Consider the following 10,607-nt stretch of genomic DNA (forward strand, 5'->3'; position numbering starts at 1 on the left):
AAATTGTGTCAAGGGGATGAGGAGAGATGGTGTGCACAAAATTGTGTCTATGTATATAGTATAGTAACAAAAAAACAAAGTCCCATAACTCTGCAAATTTTTTTTCTAAAAGAACCTAACATGCTCCATGCACAACTACTGTTGGTACTGATCATTTGTGTGAAGTTTCATTAAATTGTGTCAAGGGGATGAGGAGAGATGGTGCGCACAAGATTGTGTCTATGTATATAGTATAGTAACAAAAAAACAAAGTCCCATAACTCTGCAAATTTTTTTTCTAAAAGAACCTAACATGCCCCATGCACAACTACTGTTGGTACTGATCACTTGTGTGAAGTTTCATTAAATTCTGTCAAGGGGATAAGGAGAGATGGTGCGCACAAGATTGCGTCTACGGACAGACGGCCAGACGGACAGACAGACAGACAACCTGAAACCAGTATACCCCCCCTTACAACTTTGTTGTCGGGGGGTACAAAAAAATTGTTGAACAAGCTGGAGGTCAGTCACTTTAAATGTAATCTACAGTGTAAGATTCTAAGAAGGGAAAAATCAATATTTCTATATATGACCCACAGCATTCCTATATAATTATGATGCACAGTTTGATTTCTTTGTTAGGGAAGTATCAATTTACTATATACCTAAATGACTATTATATCTATATGTACTATGTAATGCAGTAATGTTTGTTTGCAATTTTAAAGAATTAAAACAAACACAAAAATAATTTTTTTTTTATATAAGATTTCTTCTTTTTGAAATCAAATTTCAAAAACATCTCAAAGCAAAACTTGAACCATTTCCCTGCTGTTATTAAAGGACATTTCCAAAGTTTCTGATAAAAAATCATGACAATGATGTATATTTCTTACTGAGAATCTGAAATAGCAAAAACGTGAAAATCAGTCTCAAAAATATATTTTGTAAAAGCCAGAAGGAAACTTAAAAACACATTATTTAACTAAATTAAGTTAACACCAAATGCCTATTCTGTAAATGCAATGTTTGTCTGTAAAATTTTACTTAATTTTTTACCAAAACAATGTGAACAAGTCCAATATAAATTTACATTCTTATATGGCTCAAAAGAAAAATATTTTGTGTTTCTGGTGGCATGGCTGCCAAAACACAGGGTCAGTAAGTACATTTTATAATAGTACACAGAAACTATTTAAAACACCTATTGATACATGCGCATAATTTGTTTGTTTTTACTGGGTTTAACATTGCACAGAAACAATAATAGGTCATACAGCGACTTTCCAGCTTTGATGGTGAAAGAAGACCACCACAAGTGCCCCTCTATGCATTATTTCATCAGGGGCGGGCACCTAGGTAGAACCACCAAGTTTCCATAAGCCAGCTGGATGGATTCCTCACATGAAGAACTCAACACCCAGAGTGAGGTTCGAATCCACATCGGTTAGAGGCAAGTGGTTCAAAGTCAGAGACCTTAGCCAGAGGCCCCTACATGTGGGTAATACAAAGAGACAAAATTCATTACTGACTGAAGTAGCATAAAAATTGTAAAAATTTGATGAGGGAGTGGGGGGCAAAGAAAGTAAGTAAGTACAGCAAATAAAATATATGATTGGTGAAGCCACCAGAAACACAACAAGAGCTGTCGGATGACAGCGCGCTCGACTATTCGAAGAATTGATTGAAGAATGGGGTCAAAATATTTCCATAGATTTTCAGACTAAACAAAAAAATGGATTAAACAAAAAATGTTCCTGTATTTGTGGATTTCGATTAGTCTTGCACTAAATGGCAATGTGTGACCATGATGGCAAATATGTTAAGTTATATGTTAGGCAAAACATGGACTTATATGAAAAATTTAACTAATTTCCAAGTCCAAAAAGGACCATAATTCAGTCAAAATAGTTGACAGAGTTATGTACTCTTGCCTACAGATGGAAATCATGCTGATAAACTAGTGTTAAAAGTTTCAAAGCCACAGTTCAAATAGTTTTGACAAAACGCGGACTTGTTAAAAAAAAACTGAACAAATTTCAAAGTCCAAAAAGGGCCATAATTCAGTCAAAATAGTTGTCAGAGTTATGTACTCTTGCCTACAGATGGAAATCATACTGATAAACAAGTGTTTAAAGTTTAAAAGCCATATGTCAAATAGTCTTGACAAAACATGGACATATACAAAACAGAACCAATTTCCAAGTTCAAAAAGGGCCATAATTCAGCTAAAAAAGATGAGAGAGTTACGTACTCTTGCCTATTGATAGAGACTATTATACTGAACAAGATATAAAAGTTTCAAAGCCATATGTCAAACACTTTACACAAAATATAAACTGGTACGAAAAACTTAACCAAGATTTCTAAGTCAAAAGGGGCCATAATTCAGTCAAAATGCTTGATGGAGTTATGTACTCTTGCCTACAACTGGACATTGTGATGGTAAACAAGTGTTGAAAGTTTCAAAGCTTTATCTCAAAAGACTTTGTCAAAATGTGGACTGGTACGAAAAACTTAACCAAGATTTCTAAGTCAAAAAGGGGCCATAATTCAACCAAAATGCTTGATGGAGTTATGTACTCTTGCCTACAACTGGACATGGTGATGGTAAACAAGTGTTGAAAGTTTCAAAGCTTTATCTCAAAAGACTTTGTCAAAATATGAACTGGTACGAAAAACTTAACCAAGATTTCTAGGTCAAAAGGGGCCATAATTCAGTCAAAATGCTTGACAGAGTTATGTACTCTTGCCTATAACTGGACATGGTGATGGTAAACAAGTGTTGAAAGTTTCAAAGCTTTATCTCAAAAGACTTTGTCAAAATGTGGACTGGTACGAAAAACTTAACCAGGGTGTGACGCCGACGCCGACACCGACGCCGACGCCGTGGTGAGTAGGATAGCTCTACTTATTCTTCGAATAGTCGAGCTAAAAATGTATGAAAACAAAAATTACTGCATTAATCTATTACCTAACTAATGTTACACCTGTGCATTTTTACTTTCTCTCAAAAGTCAGTGTACTGTATCTCATATGTCATTGAACATATTACAAACAAAAACACACAAATGAATTGCATGTACTCCAAGAATATCATAACGGGTTAATGATATAAAAACTCAGCTGTGCTGAAATAACAGTAAAGTCTCATTTCACCCCTTTTAATACTTTTTTAAATTATACCAAAAAACTGACAAACTAACAATTTCAAAAGGTAGTATAGCATGTCAATCTGACTAAAGTACATATCCTATTACGCTACGCATAGGATCTGACAACGAGCTATTGATAGCCTCGTTCTGACGACCCTTTCGCTAGCCAATCAAAAGCTAACTTACAACATTCTGCAAGCTTTAAAAAGCCTTGGCTTTTGATATCTACAATTTTTATGTCGAAAGAAGTCAGATAGCCGGTTAGCTCAGTCGGTAGGGCACTTGCTCTGTATTGCTCTGTAAGCGAGAGGTCCCAGGTTCGAGCCCTGGATTGACTGCAAATTTTTCTTACTCTTTGACATTCGAACAAGTTGTCTGATTGGTTCAAATAAAAATAGACTTGCGAAAATAAAAATAGCAATACTGGATCAGGAAATCCAAAATATACAGAAGACGAATGTGAATGGGTCGTTCTCAGATCTTCGTTTAGAAGATCAAGTACTTTAGCCAGATTGTATAGCATGTCAAGAATTTATTTCACCACCTATATTATAATTATGTTTCTGAAATTAATGTAACCAGCGTAAAGCCAAAGAATGTATAAACATTTGTATAAAATAACTGCAGTGTCCAAATAGGAGGTTACTCATGAGATTTTTTGCAACAAAGCAAAATAACAACAGACTCAGTTTGTGTGTGTTCATGAGAAGTAGTAAGAAGTGCAACACCCCTCAATGAACCCTAGCACCAGCTTAAATGGAATTCTATTATAAAGAAATCCCATTGACACTCCAGAAGGACCAGAAAATACACTGAACCCAACTATGATGAAACTTTTTACGGCAGCCACACGGCACTGCAAGATTGCTGCTGATAGTTACTAAAATCTATATGAAGATCCTTTGGAAGCATAGACAGTCAGGGGTGTAACTGTTTTAAGTTATGTAACCTATTTCAGTTACTTTTTCAAGCATTTTATAACCTGTATTAGTTATAAAATATAGTTAACTCAGGTAAGTTATTCAAAAAAAGTCTTTTTGCTGTTCTCACAAACTGACCTTTGAAGTCAAATTAGTAGCAAACTATGGTTAATCAAATTCTCTTTTAGTCTGAGCATGACCTGATAAGCATAATGGGATAATAATGAGATATTAAGAGTTTTATAACTTTAAAGCTTTTGCATAAAACTTTATCAGCCTTGCGTAAAATTTTTTACTGCATAGCTGGAAAGATGAAAGGTCAAGGATTCAGGAAATAATTGCATTAGTCTCATTCAAAATGAGGAATTGGCACAGGAGGGCTTTGTAATATTTTATGATAACTGAAACAAGTTTAATATCAAAGTTTAACCAATAACTCAAACGGGTTATAAACTGCGATAACTTGAAACAGTTACACCCCTGACTGATAGAATGCAATAAAGCAGAATAATAGCAGACTCGGTTTGATTGAGTCTGTTCGTGAGAAGTAATACTTACTAAGTAAGTGCAACACCCCTCATGCACCCTAGCACTGGTTTAAATGGAATTCTATTAGAATGGAATCCATAATCTCAAAAGACCAGAAACTAAAACAACACTGAATCTTTTCATTACATCTTCACAATATCAATTACCTTATAGTCATGGCCCTAACCAGTTGGAGAAAAAAAGCCTTGGTGTTAAATATAGAAAATATAAAACACTTTAAAAATTGTGAAAAAAAAAAAAAACATGCAAAAAAATGCATTTGTCACTCCACACCATATTTTGTTCCAATAAAAGGTAATTTCAAAGTGCTTCACTCCAAAAAGCAGCAAGACAATACCACTAACAGTTACCATGGTGATAAAAGAACTCACTTGTTTTGTTTGATCCCCTGCCTCCACCTCGTCTGACGCCTCAGCCTCCACTGCTTCCTCAGTGTCCTCTTCTACAGTCTGCAATTGTTTTGTTGAAAGAATGTAAAATTTCAGCAAAAAAATGCATAAACATTGACAGAAAATAGAAACAAGAGCTGTCACTAATGGTGACAAATGCCCCCGCATCGCCTTGACATTTGACCTGGTGACCTTGACCTATGACCTGGTGACCCCAAAGTCAGTAGGGGTCGTGTACTCAAAAAGTACTATCAGCATGTGAAGTTTGAAGGTCCTGGGTGCAGTGGTTCGCGAGTAAAGTGCCTTCATGCAAAAAGTTAATGTTGTGACGAACGAACGAACAGACGGACAGTTGAAAACTAATATGCCTCCCTTCGGGGGCATAAAAAACTGAGGAAAGATTTAAGCAAATTGGAGAAAACTCTTTTGACCAAGTTTGGTGAAAATCCAGTTAAAAACAAGGAGCTGCGTCAATAACTGCTTGATGCCCCCAGTGGCATCCTTGTCAATAGATTTTGCACCTAAGTCCAAAATAAGGTCAAGATCAAACTGAGGTCAGGTGATGTTTGAAGAGATGTTTAGAAACCACCTGTCAACAAAGATCACTTTGTTTCATTTCCCAAGGGTGGTCTTTACAAACAGGTTTGACAAAATACTCACTTTGAAAAAAAAACTAGCACCTTTCAAGAAGCAAGTTATAATTATTTAGGAGGAGAAAATTCAGCAGTTTGATTTAGTCACAAATTACTGTAAAATCATGTAATTTCGTGGGCATGAAATTTTGTGGTTTTGGTCAAAACGGCAATTTTGTGGAGATAAGAATTCCTGGATTTCAACTATTGAACATAAAATGAATGGGAATTTTACTTGTTTGTTGGGATTAAATTTCGTGGATTGACTTAACCACGAAATCCACGAAAAATTAGTCCCCCACGAATATTAATGATTTCACAGTATAATATTTTTCTACTTGAAAAATGAAACAACTTACTTCTACCGTCCAAAATGTTTAACTGGCTAAGTCTAAGAAACCCAAATGTTAAAGGCTTTTCCCTAGCCACTATCACCAGGTTGGCCAAACCACGTGTCTTTTGAATACTGTACACACACAGAGAATATATTTTCCTTATTTCTTCAAAGATTTTCTTAAAATAAAGTATAAAGTGTATCAAAAAACAACAAATTATTGCATTTCTCCATAAAAAGTGTTTGCCATCAGTTCTCAGCACTTTTCTTAAACACTTTGCCCAACTGCTTTTCAAAATTTCATGGACTAACTGCGAAGATAACATACACATTTTCGCAGTTTGGCGAAGCGTTTGAGAAAATTACTGAGAACTAATTGCGCAAGTTTTGTGCAAAGAAAAGCACACATTTTGCTGTCTTAGTAAGAATCTCTTACCTGACTGTAAGTAACTTGCGGATTGTGTTCTATTTCCCATAATCCCTCATTAAAACCTTTTCTCTTCTGAGGTTTTGCAAATTTCTCTTTATGTTTCTCATAGGGAAAAATATCTTTAGGTGCTAGAGTGTATCTGAAAATTGAGAGAGCAAGTTTTCATACAGTATTAAACTAGATGTCAGATCAGTTGTGTTTTTTTTTATTACAATAACTATAAAATATAATAACAAGAGCTATCCGTAAGACAGCCAAGCTCGACTATTCAAAATATTGTCCCAGAAGCAGGAAAATATTACCCAAAAAGGTTAAATATCAAAAGAGTTTTAAGTTCAAAAGGGGGCATAATTTGACTAAAATGCAATACTGTTATGGGGCTTGCTGCTATCAACTAGTTTTATAACCCCGAAGGCACATGTGAAGTTTCAATTCAATATCTGCATTAGTTTTGGGGGATAGAAAACTCGCATGTAAAACTTTAACCAAATTTTCTAAGTCCAAAAGGGGCATAATTTGCCCAAAATACATGCCAGAGTTATGGGGCTTGACCCAGAGGTTGGTAATTGATCTAGAAAAGAAAAAATAAGTTTCAAATCTATATGCCTTTTAGAAATAGCCGTATGTACTTACACGCAAAACTTTAAACCAGGAATTTTCTAAGTCCAAAAAAGGGGAAATTTTTTGCTCAAAATACATGTAAGAGTTATGGGACTTGATCCAGTAGGTTAGTAATTGATCTAGAAAAAGAAAAAATAAGTTTCAAATCTATATGCCTTCTAGTAATAGCTGTATGTACTTGCACGCAAAACTTTAACCAGAATTTGCTAAGTCCAAAAGAGGGCATAATTTGGCCAAAATGAAGGTCAGAGTTTTTGGGCTTGCTGCTATCAACTAGTTTTATAACCCGAAGACACGTGAAGTTTCAAATCAATACCTGCATTAGTTTTGGAGATAATATCTTGCATGTAAAACTTTAACCAAAATTTCTAAGTCTAAAAGGGGCATAATTTGCTCAAAATACATGTCAGAGTTTATGGGACTTGACCCAGTGAGGTTGGTAATTGATCTAGAAAAAGAAAAAATAAGTTTCAAATCTGTATGCCTTTTAGAAATAGCTGTATGTTACTTGCACGCAAAACTTTAACCAGAATTTTCTAAGTCCAAAAGGGGCATAATTTGGCCAAAATGAAGGTCAGAGTTATGGGACTTGCTGCATAAACTAGTTTTATAACCCGGAAAGACACATGTGAAGTTTCAAATCAATATCTGCATTCGTTTTGGAGATAGTAACTTGCATGTAAAACTTTAACCAAAATTTTCTAAGTCCAAAAGGAGGCATAATTTGCTCAAAATACATGTCAGAGTTATGGGACTTGACCCAGAGAGGTTGGTAATTGACCTAGAAAAAGAAAAAATAAGTTTCAAAGCTATATGCCTTTAATTGATGGCTGTATGTACTTGCATGCAAAAACTTAACCAAGGTGTGACGCCGACGCCGACACCGACGCCAGGGTGAGTAGAATAGCTAGACTATTCTTTGAATAGTCGAGCTAAAAATACTGTGATGAATTCAATTCCATTTCCTTTATTTCTCCATCATGCCTCTCTTGTAAGATGCCTTGAACAGTGTGTTTTCCAAAAGCCATTCCCTACCGTATTTTAGTGTGTATAGGTCGCACTTTTTCTACCCATTTTGCTGCCTGAAAAAGTTCCTGCGACCTATATGACAGAACATTGCCAGCAGTTTTTTTTTCGGGCCAATTTTCTGACCGTAGCTCTCGCAAAATTACGTGCATCTGTTACGAACGAACAAAATGGATAAAAAATATCAATATCGGCGGCTTTTCAACCAATAGCGGTTACTTTCAATACAAGAGCTGTCCGTAAGACAGCCAAGCTCGACTATTCGAAATATTGTCCCAGAAGCAGAAAAATATTACCCAAAAAGGTTAAATATCAAAAGATTTTTAAGTTCAAAAGGGGGAATAATTTGACCAAAATGCATATCAGTTATGGGACTTGCTGCTATCAACTAGTTTTATAACCCCAAAGGCACATGTGAAGTTTCAATTCAATATCTGCATTAGTTTTGGAGATAGAAACTTGCATGTAAAACTTTAACCAGAATTTTCTAAGTCCAAAAGGGGCATAATTTGCCCAAAATACATGCCAGAGTTAAGGGACTTGATCCAGTGAGGTTAGTAATTGATCTAGAAAAAAAAAAATAAGTTTCAAATCTATATGCCTTTTAGTAATAGCTGTATGTACTTGCACGCAAAACTTTAACCAGAATTTCCTAAGTCCAAAAGGGGAAATAATTTGGCCAAAATGAAGGTCAGAGTTATGGGACTTGTGCTATCAACTAGTTTTATAACCCCGAAGACACATGTGAAGTTTCAAATCAATATCTGCATTAGTTTTGGAGATAATAACTTGCATGTAAAACTTTAACCAAAATTTTCTAAGTCTAAAAGGGGGCATAATTTGCTCAAAAAACATGTCAGAGTTATGGGACTTGACCCAGTGAGGTTGGTAATTGATCTAGAAAAAGAAAAAATAAGTTTCAAATCTATATGCCTTTTAGAAATAGCTGTATGTACTTGCACGCAAAACTTTAACCAGAATTTTCTAAGTCCAAAAGGGGGCATAATTCGGCCAAAATGAAAGTCAGAGTTATGGGACTTGCTGCTATCAACTAGTTTTATAACCCCGAAGACACATGTGAAGTTTCAAAACAATATCTGCATTAGTTTTGGAGATAGTAACTTGCATGTAAAACTTTAACCAAAATTTTCTAAGTCCAAAAGGGGGCATAATTTGCTCAAAATACATGTCAGAGTTATGGGACTTGACCCAGAGAGGTTGGTAATTGACCTAGAAAAAGAAAAAATAAGTTTCAAAGCTATATGCCTTTAACTGATGGCTGTATGTACCTGCATGCAAAAACTTAACCAAGGTGTGACGCCGACGCCGACGCCAGGGTGAGTAGAATAGCTAGACTATTCTTTGAATAGTCGAGCTAAAAATATATCGTAAATAACCCATACAGACTATTAAAATTACGAATGACTTTAATTCAAAGATGTTTTTGCAGTCTGAATTACGTTTGTTTCTACTTTCGTTTTACTGGACGCCATTGACATGTACTCCGGGTTGGATAAAATCCGGACAGATCCGTCCTCCATTCCAAACATTGTTTATACTAATTCTTAGTGTATTAAAAAGCTTGAATGATTATTTTTTACTTTTGATTTTTAAATAAAAGAAAAAAATCCAAAAAGAGATATTTTGTTAATCTTTTTACTCAGAATCAAAAGAACCGCGGTTAATTACATGACACGGAAAGGTGTTTAATTGCTGTGCAAACAATTCACACTTAAACTTGCATGATAACAGACGTCTGCTGCCAATTAGTGTCAAAAAGCCGCTTTTCTTTGATGTAGTCTGTTACCGATACTACTGTTGGTACGAAACGGTTGGGAACGAAAATAACACAGTCCGATTTCCACCAATCAGGTTCTGATAATAATTCAGTCCGCGGCATCAATATGGCCGCCGCCATAACTTTTTTGCCGGTAAATATTAAATATTGCTGGGGGAAAAAATCCGAAATTTAACTGCGACTAATACGCTAGAAGTTAAATTTTCCGACCATTTCCAGAGCAAAAATTAGATGCGGACTGTCATTACCGCAACCTATACACACCAAAAAGGAAAAAATAGGGACTTTAAAAAAGGGGAAAGACACTTTTCTGATCGTCCCTGACTTTTTGACAAAAAAAAAACATCAAAAAGGGCCCTCAAGTTTTTGTGAGATAAAGACTTTAAGGTCAGTCATTGTACCGGATAAATATTAATTGTTATGACAGGAGGGGCAAATTCAATTGTCCGTATTGCCCGGGTTTGTCCCGAAGCTTGACGGAAAAGTAAAATTTTGACCAAGTGTACTATAAACTACATGGACAATTTAAAAAAAAGGACAAGCAAGTCAAATTAGAGCCTTTAAAAGATACAACTGGATCATATATAAAACAGGCAATGGCAATTTAAAGGGAAAGCCCAGTCAAAGAAATCGTAAAATACCCTGTCATTTTGGACATTTCGGGAAGTTTTGGGCCCTTCCAAAGGCCATAATCACATCACTTGTTAAAAAGTTTAAAAAATTTCATAGACAGCATATGACTAAGTTTTAAACTTACGTTTCGTGTGTTCCCAT

General features: G+C 35.4%; 1 protein-coding gene across 1 annotated transcript in view; it reads right to left on the reverse strand.

The window, feature by feature from the left end:
- LOC123541934 (hepatoma-derived growth factor-related protein 2-like) overlaps positions 1-10,607 on the reverse strand; it is a 37,323-nt gene extending 26,716 nt beyond the window's left edge. Inside the window, exons 1-3 of the mRNA XM_053531250.1 lie at positions 10,591-10,607; positions 6,395-6,527; positions 4,975-5,052 (exon numbers count right to left, since the gene is read on the reverse strand). Of these exons, the coding sequence (XP_053387225.1) occupies positions 4,975-5,052; positions 6,395-6,527; positions 10,591-10,607 (228 nt within the window). The remainder of the gene's footprint in view (positions 1-4,974; positions 5,053-6,394; positions 6,528-10,590) is intronic.

The sequence above is a fragment of the Mercenaria mercenaria genome, chromosome 19 (genome assembly GCF_021730395.1).
Source record: "Mercenaria mercenaria strain notata chromosome 19, MADL_Memer_1, whole genome shotgun sequence".
In the NCBI taxonomy this organism is placed as follows: domain Eukaryota; kingdom Metazoa; phylum Mollusca; class Bivalvia; order Venerida; family Veneridae; genus Mercenaria; species Mercenaria mercenaria.